Source organism: Dromiciops gliroides, chromosome 4 (genome assembly GCF_019393635.1).
Source record: "Dromiciops gliroides isolate mDroGli1 chromosome 4, mDroGli1.pri, whole genome shotgun sequence".
NCBI classification, from domain to species: Eukaryota; Metazoa; Chordata; class Mammalia; order Microbiotheria; family Microbiotheriidae; genus Dromiciops; species Dromiciops gliroides.
The window spans coordinates 362,945,986-362,965,884 of NC_057864.1; the positions used below are offsets into that span (position 1 = coordinate 362,945,986).

General features: G+C 35.0%; 1 protein-coding gene across 11 annotated transcripts in view; it reads right to left on the bottom strand.

Annotated features, from left to right (window-relative positions):
* PTPRK (protein tyrosine phosphatase receptor type K) overlaps window positions 1–19,899 on the bottom strand; it is a 756,597-nt gene that overhangs the window by 60,951 nt on the left and 675,747 nt on the right. For 4 of the 11 annotated variants that reach the window (XM_044001294.1, XM_044001293.1, XM_044001296.1 and 1 more), the window contains exon 14: window positions 3,766–3,904. In XM_044001294.1, coding sequence (XP_043857229.1) covers window positions 3,766–3,904 — 139 coding nt within the window. Of the gene's footprint in view, window positions 1–470; window positions 501–2,638; window positions 2,681–3,765; window positions 3,905–19,899 lie in introns of all 11 variants that reach the window. The other 7 variants (XM_044001290.1, XM_044001288.1, XM_044001286.1 and 4 more) reach the window with 4 other exon arrangements.

Below are 19,899 nucleotides of genomic sequence, written 5' to 3' on the forward strand. Positions count from 1 at the left end.
AGAAAATCAGTTTAAATGTTCCTATAAACTAGATTTAATTGATAATACATAGATCTTCCGAAGAATCATGTAGGAAAACTTCATTTTTTAATCTTAAAGTATTAGACAAATATAGGACTTAATGTCCTGTAATCATGCCCTCCACTTAATCTGGGGAGTTGAGCTATAATATTCTGAGGCTAAGATGTAGATCCAGCCTAGTGAACTATCTAAAGCTACTCATGGAGAATTGTAAATAAAAATTTAAAGAAGCTCAACATACGGTAATACAATATCCCTTTAAAAAAAATACTAACAAAGTCCAGAAATTCGAAGCAAGGAAGACATAAGCTTTCTGATTTTAGAGTCCAAGAACAGAGATCACTGTTTGAAACTTTACCAGAATTATAAAGCCCTTTCTTCATTTTTTTGAAAAGGGATACTGCATCTTACACACATGTAAAGAAGTACGTCACCCATTTTCTACTTACAGGTAGTAGGAGTAAGAATAGTAGCTCCTCCTGGCAAGCAAATCACAGACAGTGGAAAAAGAGAAGCAATGGTGAATGAAAAGCGTGACTCTGTCACATTCAATAAAGCAGAAAAATGTGCGTTAAAAAAAATAAAATAAAACCAAACTCATGTTTCTTCAGTTAGCAGTTCCGCTCGCTCCATGCACTGATTAGACTCCCTTTGCCATGCAATTAAACACACACAAGCGATACAAAAATGAATTCTGAAAAGAGATTACTTGAAAAAATAACATGCTGATATTTTATTTATTGCCCCCCAATGGAAGAATGGATTGTGTCTTTTCAACATGCAGTTAAGCACAATATGATCCATTACCATCTAGATGTCATGACAAATGGAACAGCTGTGTATAGAACTTGTGCACTACGTAGGCTTTTTACTTTTTAGTTACAAAACCTAAACATCTAAAATGTTTGTTTATTTTGTACACAGAATGACACCTACATTTGTGGAAATAGTTTCTTTTTTTTAATCCCAATGGTACACAGGTGTATACATATGTTATATGAACATATATATGCACATATATGTGTACATATAAACCATACACTATATACACACACACATCCACAAACATTTTTAGAGTAGATGCATGTGAACACATTCACACACACAAATGTTGACTGTAATAAAACATAATTTTAACATTTTGGTGTTTGGAAATGTTAATGTATTCATGCTGAGCATTTTAAAATATCATATATATATATGAACCAATGAAGAAATGGCATAAGTCTGGAAATATTTCAATGGCGCTTAAATTAAAAAAAAATGACACTGCTTTTTTGAAAGATGCAATATCCCTTTCCTTAGCCTATCAACTTACTTTATATAACTCCAGTTGGTACTTATATTCAACTGAATTTCAACCCATTTTTAACAAAACAACCAGAAGTACATAATCCCACTTTCAATACATGAAATAAGGAAGAGAGAGCTGCTTACCCACTTGTATTTTTCCCAGTAAGGGATAGAGTCATGTTTGAAAAAATTGAGGATTATATAACATTTCATATCCTAAGAAACTAAATAGATCCACTCTTTCATCACTTTCTTTGTAATGAACTCATGGTAAAAGGGATACTACATTATGAATTTACTAGCAACATATGCTGAAAATGATCAGAATTTTTTTTAAACATCCTATTTCCTTAGAAAAATGTATGATTCCATGTGTGTATGTATACATGTATGGAAGTCATGTTTAGAACTATTTTTAAATCTCCCAAAACAAATTAGGGTTTAACTAATTTTGGCATACATAATTCCATTTTATGAAGATTTTAGATAGTCATCATGAATTTATCTAAAAGAACACTTAAAAAACCACCCCTGAATTCTCTGGGAATAGAGATGGAAGATGGGCAGAGAAGGGTAAGCCCTATCCTCCATTCTACTGAGTAGAAAAGCAAATAAACTATAATTATGGTCAAGCATTAGAGACTCATTAAATAGTCTAACTTTTCCCATCTATTTTAAATATAGAATAGAAAGGAGTTAATTCGTGGTCTGTGTCTTTAGGTAACTGACAAAATATTATGCCTGACATATCATTGCTTTGAGTGATTAGAACAGTTCCCACGAGGAAAAGTTGTTGTTATTGTTGAAAGCTTGTGTGGTGACAGCATTAACTTACTATTCTAAGAAATTGTTATTTCAAAAACATTTTTTTCCTTAAGAGGAAGGGCCCAGGATAAGGAAGGATGTCAAAATAAAACTTAAAGGAATATTAAGTGTTTTCAAAGTCTACAAAATTGTTTAGTTTAGCTAAGTCTATCCCAGCTGGAAATGACTAATGATATGTAATTGGAAGCCACTCCAATATGCTCCTCTATCAGACATAAGGTGACTGCATGAATCTAAATGGTGAAGCAAGGTTGTAGATAACTTGTGAGCCAGCAATTGTTAGCCTGAACTACAAATAGCATGATAGCAGAAGGTTATAGTTGAAAATCTTATTGACCTTCATTTCCAAATTTGAGTCACTAAGAGACTAGCCGATCTTGTTTCTTGCTTCACGTAGAATGTAATTCTCAAATCACAAAGGTAGACAACAGAGAAAAGGGAGAGCACTATTGGAGAAAGCACATATGTAGCTAACTAACACAAAACACTATAAGCATACCTAATGTTTCTAATGCAGACGCTTCTTCTCCAAGTTATATATCTCCAGGGTGTCATTGTAAAGAGGCAATAAATTAAAAAAACTAATGGAACCATCAAAAACATGTAGCATGACTCTTAGCTACAACTTCAATGTTTTATTTCACTTATTTAATAATAAAAATACACTATGTTTCAAGTGAACATATGCAACATTTACAAGTAGTAGATTTTTCCATAGAGAGATCCATAAATCAGAAAACACTGCTGCACACAAACACTTTTAAGACAGACAGCTGTGCCTTTTGAAAGACAAACTGGTTGGTGCAGCACATCCCAAATATACAGACTTGGAGACATGGTGGTAGAGATTATTAGAGTACATCAGCTATATTAATTATGACGCTAGTATTGCTTTGAGGTACTGGTAAAATGATTATGGAATTTGACAAGAGATGAACAATTTTCAACCATGGAAAAGTGTGCACATTGATATATCTAAGAAACAGCATTCTTTAAATTAATTTCCTAAACAGTTGTTTAAGTTTAAATAACATCTTTTTTTAACTCCAGAAGATGGCGATATTGGTTGATGTCTTACAACGAGTCTTGACTACTAAGAAAAATATTAATCCAAAAAGGTCCTGACTTTCCTTTTTTTTTTTTTTTTAATAGTGAGGCTTATACACAGTGAAGATATAATATAAAGTATGACTACACAATATCCATATTTTTTCTGATCTAGATTTTTATCCAAAGTGAACATATAAAATGCAGTTGGTAAAACATGACATGATATAGCAGAAAGCATCAAGAGCTTTAAATTAATACACTAGAAAATAAGTTAAATATATGCATTCTGGATAACATATTCATGTCCTAAACATTCTTGGATTTCAACAACTTGGACAAAATTTAATTTGGAAAACTTAAAAGATAGCAGAGAATACAAGCCTCCGATAATGAACTGCAAAGAATTAGCTACTTTAAAATATGAGAAATCAACTAATGAGTGCAATATACTTGGAAAAACTCAGTTATTCTTCTTCATGATGGCCCTACACTGAAATATCCTGTGGGGAAAAATGTGTGGAGATTATTGACATATATGGTAAGGCAGTGGGACAAGACACCACTTAAAGGTCTTACCTCTTTTTGACAATTAATATGACAACTAGGAGGAGTAGGATGAATACCAAAATCCCGGCACTAATTCCTGCTATTTTCACTACTCGATCTGTTTGCTTGGCTGGATCAGGAATTACCTCTGGTTCTTCTGTTGCTGCTGCTAAATAAATTTTTTTTTAAAAAAAGAAGTTACTGGAAGCACAAAGTTATTACAAAAATAAAAATCAACTTCAGAGACAATTTTACCTTCCCCAAAAGAAATCTATTTTGTTTATACAAAAATAAACACAAGAAATATAAACATGAGTGAGCTCACTGAGCTGTAGTACCGAGGATTCATGTATGGGCAACCATTCCAACAAGAATGATATTAAACATCAGAAAGGATGGCCAGGTGAAGTGATAGACTCTCCCCCCTGTCAATATCCTTAAAAACAATGATACTCTTGCATCTGACGCTGTTCTATGTTATCCTACCTGAACATAGAGTGAAAGGTAAAGCAGCTACTTGACAATTATATGGCTTGAAGAGATACGGTAAATAGTTGCGTGGACAAAAGGGAAAAAACGTAAATGAGGAAGGACATATTAAACATGCTAATAACAGGAGACAAGGCTAATAAAATAGAACTTTGAGAAAGCAGAGGCTTTTAGTACCTTTTTTGTCCCTTCTTTTACAAAAAAAAAAAAAAACCCCAAACAAATACAACTCCAAAACAAACAAACAAACAAATAAAAAGATTAGCTGTGATAAGGTGGCAAGATCCAGCATGTTGTGCTGGAAAAGAGAAAAGCAAAACAGAACAGGGAAAACAAAAGGCATACTCAGATTTAACTAAAACTTACCATCATCACACCCACCCAATTTAAACCAACACAGAACCTCAATAGTTACTGCAAACAAATCCTGGTTTTGGTTTAACTCTGTGTGTGTGTGTGTGTGTGTGTGTGTGTGTGTGTGTGTGTGTGTGTGTGTGTGTGAAAGAACGTGTTGCTTAAATTAAATCTTAAAAAAAAGAAGAGAAGAAATAAAGCATACTGAAACCTAGCCTTGGGTATTTCAGTTTGCAAAAAGTAGGAGGATATTACCACTAGTCACTCTGTGTGGAAGTGATTTGAAAGGTCCAATGAAAAAACAATCATCCTTTTCATACTGATAAGTGTGAAGTGGTTTGTTTTTGTGTGGCTTCAGTCACTTGACCTCAAGCATTTCCTTGTGATGAAGTAGGGGCCATGTCTATTGGTGTAGACATTCATCTCTTATCAGGGTGGTGCAATGGAAAGACTCTTGGCCCATGGAGTCAACAAACCTCAGTCCTCCTCTGGTTTTGTCACTAACAACTTAAATGACCATGGGTGTGTCATGTTACCTTTCTGGGCCTTAATTTCCTCACCTTTAAAAGATTCTTTAGGTCTCATAATTTATCACTGTAAGTAAAATTTCTGAGGGCAGAACCTAGGTCTTGTCCCCACCTAAGAAATGTGCAGTGACCTGTTCAATGCAATTGCTTAATAAATATTAGTTGAATAACTCTGTTGAGTTTGCCAGCACTTCATACTTTTGCCACAATGTGTTTACATATATATAATAAAATGGAGCAATTAAATACTTTGTAAAATTAATTAAGGAAAGCAGAGAAATAGAAGTCAATAGCTCAGATGAGTTAGTTTTTGTAGTTAAATACTGAATTTAACTTCTGATTAGATTATATTTATTTCCCAATAAATATAGCAAAAGGGCAAACATTGTCTCAGAAAGGCCTAAAATCCTAACACTGACTCATTTAATTAAAAATTAATCAAATTAATTAAAATAAATTGATTAAAATCTGTTTTCTTCTTTTTCACTTTCCTGTTAGTTACTTTTTCCTCTCCTTTCACACCTTGGAAACATAGCTGATTTGGCTTCCAAAGTCTCTGTCTTCTTGACAAAGATAGTCTAGCATTCTACTCCTGTGTATGGCACTTCCTTTACTTAGTATTTCCAGTTTACCTAAGCCCCAGGAAAAGATATACTTCTGGGGCAGCTAGGTGGCGCAGTGGATAGAGCACCAGCCCTGGATTCAGGAGGACCTGCATTCAAATCTGGCCTCAGACACTTGACACTTACTAGCTGTGTGACCCTGGGCAAGTCACTTAACCCCAACTGCCTCACATACACACACACACACAAAAAAAGATATACCTCTACAGTATAATTATTGAAGGCAGGTCCCATTTCAATGCATATGTCATAGTTCAATTCAAGATTTAAGACACTCCAGCTACTCCTCATGGGGTAGATACAACATGGAATGTGGCAGTTACTGGTTATAAGTCACTCAGGAGCTGCGGCTCCCTTATCAGACTGCACAGCCACACTGTGTCCTGTGGCTCTTCAAGGCGCTGATCCATGGTCATCTGCGACTGGTGAAGGCCTACTGCTACTACTAGTCTGTTTGAAAACCTCAAGTATTTGGGAACTCATTCCTCATTAGCCCATTGAATTCCTTTTTGGATAGTACTGGTTAAGAAGTTTTTCTATATGTCATGTCAAACTCTTTAACTTTCACTCAATGGTTCCAGTTCTTTCGTCTTCAGAAGAGCATAGCAGAGTGGCAACAATACTGGATATGAAGTCAAAAGACGTAAGTTTGAGTCTTATTTTGTTGTACTTTCGTTTCAATCATATCAGGCTCTTCATGATCCCATTTGCAGTTTTCTTGGCAAAGATAATAGAGTGGCTTGTTATTTCCTTCTCCAGCTCATTTTACATGTGAGGAAACTGAAGGAAACAGGGTTAAGTCACTTGCCCAGGGTCATACAGCTATTAAGTGCCTGAGCCCAGATTTAAACTCAGGTCTTCCTGACTTTGGGCCTAGCACTCTGTCCACTATACCACTTAGTTGCTAGTCTTAACTCAGGAAATAATTAAAATTCTATCTTTCTCAGTAATATTCAGGTCAAATCTTGCATTTTAGTATTACAGATTTGGGAGATAATAGATAAAATTTGGGGGGGGGCATGGAGCTCTCCTTTGGGGGAATTATATATTTCTGATGGTTAAAAAAGGTTCCCTTTAGAAGATGCTTATTTTTTGGCTACTCCTGCATCAAAGTCTGATTAAAAACTAAATGTTGATTTATAAGAAATCCTTTAGAATTTACAAAAACATGTTGTTAAATATGAAGCAATCTTCAGAAATGCTGAAATTCAAGCAGAAGTAGATGCCCTTTACTTTAACCTTTTATGCATGAAGGTAGATATTGAATGTGCATGTGTGTGTACACGCACATCATAAAATCTGAACAAATGATGAGCACCGATATACATCATGAATTTGGGGACACATGGCAACTATAAAATGGGTAATCAATAAACCATCTTGGCATGAGGTAACAATAAATTATTTAAAATTCAAAAGAAGAAGCAAACACATTGAGAATTTTGTTCAACATATTTAAGATACATGTATTTCTGAGGCAAAGAAAACACAACTAATAATGAAATTATGAAGCTGGGAAACACCTCATAGAGACTGGGTTAAGGGACAACACTATGATTTTTCTTGGTACAGGAAAAATCTTCATGGATAAGAAACTCCAGCAGCCAATTCAAGTAGGCACCTTCTCTTGGAGTTTCCTGAAGTACCAAGAGATTAAGTGTCTTTCTCAGGATCACATAGCAAGTAGGTATCAGAAGCATGACATGAACCCAAGTTTTCTTGACTTGGAGGCCAGTTCTCTCTAACCACCAGACCACACTGTTTCTCTGAAGATGTCTGATTAATATCGTTTTCAGAGGTGTGACTATAAGATAAATGAGGATGCCTTTCATAACTTCTGTGTCTGTGTGTTCATATGCGTGCCCACACAAGCCCCAGTGAATGTACATGAGCATATAAGAACAGTTAAAGCCAAGTCTGGATTTCAATTAAGGTCTAATGTTAAGAAAAATAAGCAGGAAATTAATATTACTGTGTACTGACATAATTTTCTATTTATAAGATTGATTTGTCACATCTACAATTCTGTTTGCAATTCGACCATATAACCTGTTGAGTTCCTCCCTGTCTTCCCTGATCTTTCCTGAGTCCCCCCAGTTGTTTTAAGTATTTATTTTATTCTAAACTCAAATGAAACAAACATTTCCACAGTACAGTAGAATGGTATTAGAGAATAATCCCTCCCCTCCCCGCTTGCCAAGGCAGCAAACAATCTCTTATGGGCCATACATGTATGATCATGTAAAACATCACCATACTATCACTTTGTAGAAGCAAACTTAATCCTAAAATAAAAAGTAAGAATGTGAAAAATAGCATGCTTCAGTCCATTCCATCAATATCAGTTCTTTCTTTGGAGGTGGATAGTATGTTTCATCAATACTCCTTTGAGATTGTCTTAGATCATTGTATTGTTGACAATAGTCAAATCATTCACAGTTCTTCATCAAACAATATTGTTATCACTGTGTACACTGTTCTGCTCACTCCTCAATATGTCATTTCATACATGTCTTTCCAAGCTTTTCTAAAGTCATTGTGCTTGTCATTTCTTATTGCGCAATAATCTTCAATCACCATCACATACCACAGTTTGTTGAGCCATTCCCCAATTGATGGACATTACTTGGTTTTCTAAATCTTAGCTACCATAAGAAGAGCTGCTATAAATATTTTAGTACAAATAGGTCTTTTTCTCTTTTTAGGGATGTCTTTGGGATATAAAACTAGTAATGGTATTGCTAGATCAAAGCGTACTCACAATTCTATAGCTCTTTGGGAATAGTTGCAAATTGCTCTCTAGAATGCCTGGATAAAAATAAAACAAAAAACTGTCTCAGCTTTCCCACATCCCCTCCAACAACCAATATTGTCTGTTTTTCTTTTATTTGCCACTCTGATAGGTGTGAGGTAATATCCCAGAGTTGTATAAATTTGCATTTCTCTGATCAATAATGATCTAGAAGGGGCAGCTAGGTGGCGCAGTTGATAGAGCTCCAGCCCTGGATTCAGGAGGACCTGAGTTCAAATCCAGCCTCAGACACATAACATTTACTAGCTATGTGACCCTAGGCAAGTCACTGAACTCCAACTGCCTTACTACTACTACTACTACTACTACTACTACTACTACTACTACTACTACTACTACTACTACTACTACTACTACTACTACTACTACTACTACTAACAATAATAATCTAGATATTTTTCCATATGATTATTGATAGCTTTGATTTCTTTGCCTGAAAACTACCTGTTCAAATCTTTTGACCATTTATAAACTGGTGAATGACTTGTATTTTTTATAAATTTGATGCAGTTCTTTATATATTTGAGATTTGAGATCTTTATCAGAGATATTTATTTCAAAGATTCTTTCCCAGTTTTCTGATTTCCTTATAAGCTAGTTTACATTAGTTTTGTTTGTGCAAAACCTTTTTAATTTCATATAATCAAAATGATCTATTTTACATTTTGTTTTATTCTTTAAATTTTCTTTGGTCCTAAATTCTTCCCTTGTCTATAAATCTGACAGATAGACAACTCCATACACCCTTAATTTTCTTATGATATCCTTTATGTGCAAATCATGTACCCATTTTGACCTTATTTTAGTATACAGTGTGAGATGTTGGTCTATACCTAGTTTCTGCCATATTGTTTTCCAGTTTTCCAACAGTTTTTGTTAAATAATGAGTTTTTGTTCTAAAAGCTTGAATCTTTGGGTTTATCATATATTAGATTACAATAGCCATTAAGTATAGTGTAGTTTCTATCTATTCTATTCCACTGATCTACTTCTCTATTTCTTAGACAGTACCAGATTGTTTTGATAATTACCACTTTATAATACAGTTTGAAATCTGGTACTGTTAGACCACCTTCTTTTGTATTCTTTTTTCATTCCCATGATATCCTTGAACTTTTTTTTTCCCAGATGAATTTTGTTATTATTATTTTTTCTAGCTCTATAAATTTTTTTTTGAAATTTTGATTGGTATAGCACTAAATAAATAAAATACCTTAGGTAGGATTGTCATTTTTATTACATTGGCTCTGTCTACCCATGAGCAATTAATACTTTTCCAATTGTTTAGATCTGACTTTATTTTTGTGAAAAGTGTTTTGTAGTTCTGGTCGTATAGTTTCTGTGTTTCTCTTGGGAGGTAGACTCCCAAGTATTTTATACTGGCAACAGCCATTTTAAATGGAATTTCTCTTTTTATTGTTGTTGATGTACTTTATTGGTACTATATAGAAATGCTGATGATTTATGTGGATTTATTTTGTATCCTGCAACTCTGCTAAAGTTGGTAATAATTTCAAGTAGCTTTCTAGTTGATTCTCTAGGATTTTCTAAGTATAACATCATATCATCTGCAAAGAGTGATAGTTTTGTTTCCTCATTACCTATTCTAATTCCTTTAATTTCTTTTTCTTATTGCTATAGTTAACATTTCTAATACAATATTAAATAATAGAGATGATAATGGGCACCCTTGCTTTACCCCTGATTGCATGGGAAAGGCTTTTAGGTTATCCCCACTACTTATAATACTTACTGATGGTTTCAGATATATAGTACTTATCATTTTAATGTAAGCTTCTTTTATTCCTATTCTCCCTAGTGTTTTTAATAGGAATGGGTACTGTATTTTGTCAAAGGCCTTTTCTGCATCTATTGAGATAATCATATGATTTCTATTGCTCGTTATTGATATGGTCAATTATGTTGATAGTTTTCCTAATATTGAACCAGCCCTGCATTCCTGATATAAATCCTGCCTTGTCATAGTGTATGATCTTTGTGATATATTTCTGTAATCTATTTGTTAGCATTTTATTTAAAATTTTGGCATCAATATTCATTAGAGAAATTGGTCTATAATTTCCTTTCTCTGTTTTGGCTTTTCCTGGTTTGGGTATCAGCACCATATTTGACTCATAAAAGGAGTTTGATAGGACTCTTTCTTCATCTATTTTTTCATATAATTTATATAGTATTGGGATTAATTTTTCTTTAAATGTTTGATAGAATTCACTTGTGAATCCATCTGGTCCTAGGGATTTTTTCTTGGGAAGTTCATTGATGGCTTCTTCAATTTCTTTTTCTAATATTGGGTTATTTAAATATTTTAGTTCTTCTGCTAATCTGGGTAATGTTTATTTTTGTAGATATTTATCCATTTCATTTAGATTGTCACATTTATTGGCATATAATTGGGCAAAATAATTCCTAATAATTGTCTTAATTTCCTCTTTATTGGTGGTGATTTCACCCCTTTCATTTTTTTTCTTTTTCTTTCTTTCTTTTTTTTTTTTGGGCAGGGCAATGAGGGTCAAGTGACTTGCCCAGAGTCACACAGCTAGTAAGTGTCAAGTGTCTGAGGTCAAATTTGAACTCAGGTCCTCCTGAATCCAGGGCCGGTGCTTTATCCACTGTGCCACCTAGCTGCCCCCCTTTCATTTTTGATACTAGTAATTTGGTTTTCTTCTTTTCTTTTTTTTTTTTGATCAAATTAACCAATGGTTTATTTTATTGTTTTTTTTTAAAATAAAACCAGCTCTTAGTTTTATTTATTCATTCAATGGTTTTCTTACTTTCAATTTAATTAATCTCTCCTTTGATTTTCAGGATTTCCAATTTGGTGTTTAGTTGGGGATTTTTAATTTGTTCATTTTCTAGTTTTTTTAGTTGCAAGCCCAAATCATTGATCTGCTTTTCCTCTATTTTATTGATGTAAATGGTTAGGGGTATACATTTTCCCCTAAGAATTGCTTTGGCTGCATTCCATAAATTTTGATAAGTTGTCTCATCATTGTCATTTTCTTTAATGAAATTATCAATTGTTTGTGTGATTTATTCTTTGACCCACTTGGTTTTTTTTGGTTCAGATTATTTAATTTTCAATTGGTTTTTAATCTCGCTTTCAATTGTACATTATTAAATGTAATTTTTATTGTATTATGAACTGATAAGGATGTGTTTATTATTTCTGCTTTTCTGCATCTGGTTGTAAAGCTTTTATGCCCTAATACATGGTCAATTTTCATGTATGTCCCATGTACTGCTGAACGGTATATTCCTTTCTATTCCCCTTCAATTTTCTCCAGAGATCTATCATATCTAATTTTTCAAGAATTTTATTCAATTCCTTAACTTCTTTCCTGTTTATTCTTTGGTTAAATTTATCCAGTTCTGAGAAGGGAATGTTAAATTCCCCCCCTAGGATAGTTTTATTATCTATTTCCTCCTGCAACTCATTCAACTTCTCCTTCAAAAATTTAAATGCTATATCATTTGGTACATATATGTTGTCTATGGTACCTCTCAGCAAGATATAGTTTCCTTCTTTATCTCTTTTAGCTAGATCTATTTTTGCTTTTGCTTTGTCTGAAATCATAATTGCTAACCCTGCTTTCTTTGCTTCAGCTGAAGCATAATAGATTTTGTTCCAGCCATTTACATATACCCTGTATCTCTCTGCTTTAAATGTGTTTCTTATAAACAACATATTGTAAGATTAGGGTTTTTAATCCATTCTGCTATCTGCTTCCATTTAATGGGTGAGTTCATCCCATTCACATTTATAGTTCTGATGCTTAACTGTTTCTCTCCATGATATTTTTCATCTGTTTATCCCCCTCACTTTGACCTCCCCACCCTCTCCCTTTCCACAACTGTTTTATTTATGATCACTGCTTTCCCCAATATCCCCTCCCTTGTATCAGTTACCCCTCCCTCTTCTATTGTCACCATCTCTTTTTAGAATTTCCTTATAGGGTAAGATAGATTTCTATATCCAACTGAGTGTGTTTGTTATTCCCTCTTTGAGCCAACTTTGATGAAAGTAAGGTTTAATCTTTTCCCATGTTCCCCATCTTCCCCCTATTATGTTAATTCTTTAATGTATCTTTGTGTGTGTGTGTGTGTGTGTGTGTGTGTGTGTGTGTATAATCACTCCATTCGGTTTCTCCCCTCCTTCTTCTTCTATGCAATTTCTTTATACCCCTTTATTTTGTTTTCTAGAGTATCACACTATCAATGTCACCTTATGACCACATTCTCTGTCTACATATACTTTTTTTTGAGGGGGGGGGTGAAATTGGGGTTAAGTGACTTGCCCAGGGTCACATAACTACTAAGTGTCAAGTGTTTGAGGCTGGATTTGAACTTAGGTTCTCCTGAATCTAGGGCCAGTGCTTTATTCACTGTGCCACTTAGCTGCCCCCTACATATCCTCTTTCTAATATTCTAATAGTATAGTTTTGAAGACTTACAAATATTATCATCACTTCAAAATTACTTTATGACCACATCCTCTTTACACATACTCCTAATTGCTCTAATAATTATTCTTATAATAGAGTTATTGAGATTTACAAATATTATCTTATCATACACAACTAGGAAAAGTTTAATCTTAAAAAATTTCTTACAGTTTTTCTTTCTTGTTTCTTTTTTACCTTTTTATATTTATCTTGAACCATGTATTTGGAATTCAAATTTTTTATTCAACTCTGGCCTTTTAATCATAAATGCTTAAAGTCCTCTATTTAGTTAAATGTCCAATTTCCCCCCTGAAAGATTATATTCAATTTTGCTGGGTATGTGATTCTTGGTTGTAAACCTAACTCATTTGCCTTTTGGTTTATTATATTCCAAGCCTTGAGATTCTTTAATGTGGAAGCTGCCAACTCCTGTGTAATTCTGACTAGAGCTCTACAGTATTTGAATTGTTTCTTTCTGGTTGCTTGCAATACTTTTTCTTTGATCTGTGAGCTTTGAAATTTGTCTATGACATTCTGGGGAGTTTTCATTTTGGGATCTCTTTCAGGTGGTGACTGGTGGATTCATTCAATTTCTATTTTACCCTCTTGTTCTAATATTTCAGGGTAATTTACTTTGATAATTTGTTGAAATATATTGTCTAGGCTTTTTTTTTGGTCATGGCTTTCAGGTAGTCCAATAATTCTTATATTATCTCTCCTGGATCTATTTTCTAGGTCAGTTGTTTTTCCAAGGGGATATTTTACATTTTCTTCTATTTTTTTCTTTTGTTTTATTGTATCTTGTTGTCTTAAAGAATCATTAATTTCCATTTGTTCAATTTTAATTTTTAAAGAACTACTTTCTTCATTGATCTTTTGTATTTTCGTTTCCATTTGTTTAAATTTTTTTTTTTAGGGAATTATTTTCCTCAGTAAATTTTTATATTTCTTTTTCATGGTTCTCTTGCATTATTTTTATTTCTTTCCCCAATTTATATTCTACTTCTCTAATCTGATTTTTAAAGTCCTTTTTAAGCTTTTGCAGGAATTCATCTTGGGCCTGAGACCAATTTGTAGTTTTCTTTGAAGGTTCATCTGGAGCCATTTTATTACTGTTCTCTTCTATGTTTGTGCCTTGATATTTCCTATCACTGAAGTAACTGTCAATAGTCAAGGGGTTTTTTTGGTTGTTGTTTTTTTGCTCATTTTTTTTTGCCTTAATATTTTTATATCTATTTGGGCTCACTTCCTATAACTGTCCCAAGGTTTGCACTGAGGTGCCAGGTCTTACTGGTATTTTTCACTGGGCTTCAGGGTTTAGCCACTTGCTGGGTTGCTAAAGTTAAAGTCTTTTTAATGGTTGGCCCCTGGAAGAGTGATCTTGTTGATTGTCTTGCCCAGGGGTGGTATCTTGAATCTGCTGCTGACCTGCTTGGACAGGGTTTCACTACAGTTCAGCAGTAGGCTTCAAAGTGGAGCCTCACTGGTGATTTGTACCAGGCTCAGAGGCCTGCTTACAGGTCCCCTGATCTGAGCCCAGAAGATGCTGCTGCTGCTCCTGGACTTCACTTTCCTCCCACCCAGGTAAGACACACCTTTCCTGATGGGCTGATAGACTTTCTCCCTGCTCCTAGGATGGTTTAGAGGAAATTTTATGTCAGTTTAGAGGGGAAATCTGGGAGAGCTGCAATGGATTGCTTACTCACTTGGCCATTTTGGCATAGAATGCTAATGAATAATACACTAATCCTTATTGAAACTATTTAGTATATACTTTATTTACTTGTGTACATATTATATTGCCTCAGCAGAATGCAAACTCCTTGAGAGAAGGGAGTGTATTTTTTTTTTATCTTTACAAACTAAACTTTGGAACAGTTTATACATATTTGGTATAATGGAAGATCAAGTTTGCTAAGAGACTGTCATCTCCATGGAGGATACAAAGTAGCTGATCCTCAGAGAATCAGGAATACAGAATGTCTGGGCATTCTGCAACCGGTTCCAGTTGGCCTACCTACCACTTGATTGGGGGAAGCATTTTTCCTTTGATTTTATAGTGGGCTGAGTCAGGATCCATCCTACGAGCTTGAGAAATGGGGATCTAAGGGCCCAGGAATCCAGGTCAGGTACTGTAGCCAGCCCAGCATTAACTCAAAGAGGAATTTAGGTCCAGGACTCTAGGCAACAGAAACTGGTAGACATGAACTTGGTAGAATCAAATGCTCTGTAAGAACTGAGCTAAGTTATGAGCCTAATTTCTCCCTCTTCCCCTTAAGACAGGTATGGTTGAGGGAAAGTATCTATGTTTGTCTGTACTATAGCTAAGAAGTAAATATTCTTTTGTAAAAGCCAATTGCTATGAAGTGGCTAAATGGCAATGGAGTGTTGGTCACTATCTCCCTAAAATGGAAGAAACATAGATAGTAGTTGCTGATGATAATAGAAAAGAGAGATTTCAAACCCCTCAAGGTACCAAGAACCCTGAGGGGGAGAAGTAACAATCCTGGCCCTGAAAGAGTAGGACCAGAGTCAACCATAGTGCAAAGGTGCCTAATAAATGATTACTGAATTGACTTTTTCCAGGAAGTAATGACCTTGTCATTGTTTGTATATATCTGATGTACTTTATATGCATTAGAGTTCTTTGTGTGACACATGCTTCTATTAATCTATAACCTCCATGAAGGTAGGAACTAGATCTTATTTTCATTCTGTACCTTCCCATACCCAACAAAGTGAGTGCTCTATACACAAAAGGCACTTCACAAAAAGGTTGGCTGAATTTAACTTTAATTAGTGTTCATTCAATGGCCTATTGAAATGCAAAACTTTCATGTGTTACTAGTTTTTAATATTTGAACAATTATTCTTGGTAATTGAGGTGCAATCTTCTGTATTTGTTTTTCTACTAATCGGCAAAAATTTATTAAAACAAATAACCATTAATAATTATTGATAATAATTAATAAATTAAGATGAATAGTCATATAATCATTTATTAAGACAAAAGTGAAAGAGTCCCCGTGTTCCAAGAAGTTTAAATTCCATTGGGTGAAATTGAGAAGGGGTATATCACAAAGGAATTTAGGCACTAACTTCTGGGGGAATGAGGAAAATGATCATGTGGGATATAGTACTTGATCTGCGATTTGAAGAAAACTAGAACAATTTTTAGAGGTGTCCACAAGGGAGGAGAAAATACCTAGTCTAAAGGGCAGCCTAGGAAAAGCTTGGAAATAGGAGGTGGAATGTGAAACAAGGCAACAGCAAGGACCACACAGTATGTACTAAAGTGGAAGAATAAGTCTACAGCCATCCTATAAAGGGTTTTAAATGCCTACCAAAGAAGTTGGTATTTATTTTGTCTTAGAGATGACAGGGAGCCACTGTAGCTTTCTGAGCAGCAAAGTGGCATGGTAGGACGTGTGCTTTCCAAATATTACATTGGAAGAGAAGTAGAAGATGAAATGAAAATGGGAGAGATCTGAAGCTGAGAGATCATTTAGGAAGATATTGTTATAGTCCAAGCAAAAAGTGATAAGGGCTTAAACTACAGTAGTAGCCGTGTTAGAGAGAAAGTAGCAGATGTGAGAGATATTGTGGTAGTTGAATCTTCAAGACTTGTGGAAACTAGATAAAGATCAGAAAAAAAAATATTCCTAAAAAGCAGACCTAACACTTGAGGACCAAATTATAATTTTAGATCCTGACATGTGTATAAATGCATTCCTTTGAGTCTTTGCCTGACAGTAAATCCACTGAAGGGCTTAAATATCTTCTTTACAACATGCCATTTGAATGTAGAAGACTTGTTAGTGGGAGTACAGGCAGTAAGAACAAATAGGACTTTTCTGTTTTCCTGATCCAGAAAACAAAGTTATTGGCAGTGACTACACTCCGGAGTCCTGTACATAATTTACGCACATGCACCAAGACAATGTGGATCGCTCAGCTATGCTTTTCCTTATGCTATAAATCTTTACCTTCTTATCATCTAAAGAGTATTCTCAGATTCCCCAACTCTACAATTTTGCAAAGAGCTATCTAACTCTTTGGACAATGAGAAACATTTAAAGTAGTATAACATCTTTATTGAGAAAACTTCTGAAAGGTATTTTTACTAAAATATTTAAACTTACACCATAAATTTTATAATATATGGGCTTAGCTGTATGTTTAAAAATATAAATCTTAATATTCCCAATGGTCTTTAAATTAATTTTATTTCTGGAAGAAATAAAATACAATTTCACAAAAGTTAAACCAATATTCAGGAATTGATACAGATTCTTGTGGAAATAATGGAATGATCACTTATGGAGTCATATCTTTTATTTTTCTATTGAAGTACTATTTTAATGTCCCATTGTGGCATAAGGGTGGCCCCAGCATCTTGAAGGTGTTATGTGAGCACATCATAATAATCTGACAGGCTATGAACACTGCATATTGGCTTGGCAATGGATTCCATCTTTTTTTGTTTTTTGTTTGTACAAGAACCAACCTAAGTGTGGGAAGATTCATCTCTAGAAAGGTGGTCACCAATGTGTTTGTGTATGAATATGTGCACACAAATCTATAGTGTATATAATACATATATGAGAAGCATATAACATATATGAAACCATCTATTTGAAGGATTACTCTTCTGAATTCAATTCAATTTAACAAGCATTCATTAAGCTCCTATATCATCCCAGGACCCTGAACCTGACAGCCTTGGAAGAATAGTAGTGTCCCCCAAACCACAATGACTGCTTCCAGCCCACCCCCAGTAGCTATCATTGAGAATGAAAAGTCAGTAATAGCTACTTTACCTCTGAAACCTTACATATATGTTGCCTCCACCATTAAAATAGGAGATCCCAGGGGCAGCTAGATAGTGCAATGGATAGAGCACTGGCCCTGGAGTCAGGAGTACCTGAGTTCAAATCCGGCCTCAGACACCTAACACTTACTAGCTGTGTGACCCTGGGCAAGTCACTTAACCCCAATTGCCTCACTAAAAAAAAAAATAGGAGATCCCTGTGAGATCAGGAACTGGCTTTTCCATTTGTATTACCAATGGCAGCTAGGTATATAAGGGACTAAAATTCTAGCTATGATGTCTAAAATCTAATGAGTGGTCACCTTAAATTAGAAAATGTATAGCACCAATTTTGGGGCATTAAGTATTTATTAAAGTATATTAGGGGTTAGTAAAGAGAAATACATGGATCAAGTATGAAATTTGCTTGCTCTCCCTATCCTGCCCGTCTCTTGCTCCCCAGCCAAAGTGTCCAACCGAAAGGCCCGCTTGCTCCTCAGCTTCTCCTAGAAGCCTTCTAAGAAACCAGAAACAGGGCCATCCACACCCACACAGCTCCAAGCTATTTGGCTGGTAGCTCTGATTGACAGGCCCCACAGGTGGTTCTACTATAGATGTAACTTCGGGATGCCACACAACTTCTGGATGCTAAAGTCACATGGTTTCTAAATCACATGCTTTCTCCTTATGGCAGAGCTTTCCCTGCAATAGCTTTCCCAGCAAAGGGTGTCATTCCAATTCTCACAGGTGCCATAGTGGGGAAAAGTGCAGGGCATTTAAGGCAGGAAGATCTGACCTACAATTCTGGCCTTAGCTGTGTGAATAGGCAAATCATCTAACGATTTCCCTTAGTTTCCTCAACTATAAAACAAGAATCATAATACTATCTAGCTCCAAGGGTCTTGAACAGTGAGGATCAAATAAGATGATATCTGTAAAGGACTTAGCACAATGCCTGGAACATAGTTGTTCAGGCCTTTTAGTCATGTCCAACTCTTTGGGATGCCATTTGGAGGCTTTCTTGGCAAAGACACTGGAGTGGTTTGCCATTTCCATCTCTAGCTCATTTTAAAGATGAGGAAACTGAGGTAAAAAGGGTTAAGTAACTAATCCAGGGGCGAAAAGGTAGTAGATTTGAACTCAGGTCTTCCTGACTCCAAGCCCAGTGCTCTATCCACTGTACCATCTAGCTGCCCATTTTAAGCACTTAATAAATGCATCATTCATTCAGTCATTCTTATTATATACAAGACACAAATAAAGTTGTGGATCTTTTGAAGAATTAAAGGATTCTCTATTACACAGGCAGCTCTTACTTTGGAAACATTTAAGTAAGGAATAGGAGTCATTAACTCTTTTTCTTTTTTTTTGTGGGGCAATGAGGGTTGACTTGCCCAGGGTCACACAGCTAGTAAGTTTCAAGTGTCTGAGGCTGGATTTGAACTCAGGTCCTCCTGAATCCAGGGCCAGTGCTTTATCCACTGTACCACCTAGCTGCCCTCAGTCATTAAGTCTTAAACCCAAATTCTAGACTGGAAACTGAGGCCATTTCTACATGACAATACAGAAATATATGAAAAGAAACTAATTAAGATCATATTTGTATGGGTTTGATCTTTATAGCAGTGGCAGATTGGTGCAACAAATTTTCTCATCAAAACTTTTTTTTTTAATAAAACTGGTGTGCTCTGTCATAGTCAGAAGAGATTTCCAGTCAAAATGTCTAATTAGCACATTACCAAGACACTGAAAATGTTTATTTCTAGGCCAGAGCTGATAGCAGCCAAATGATATAGGCCCTAGGACTAATGAGTAGGTTTAGGCCTACCCTATAATGATGAGTAAGCGATTGGTTTTAACTAGTTATAAACATTGATAAATAAGAGAGCAAATTGCTTTGAGTGTTATATATTTGTCACTCCAGTAGACTCAATTTTATGGTTAAAGTGTTAATAATGATACACTTTAAGGGAGATAATGTTATCAGGATCCGTGGAGGTCTATGATAAGTTTACTTATTTTTTTTCAGGAGATGCCTTGAACAAGTATTTTGAGCTAACAATTATTTGTTGCACTCTCCAAACTA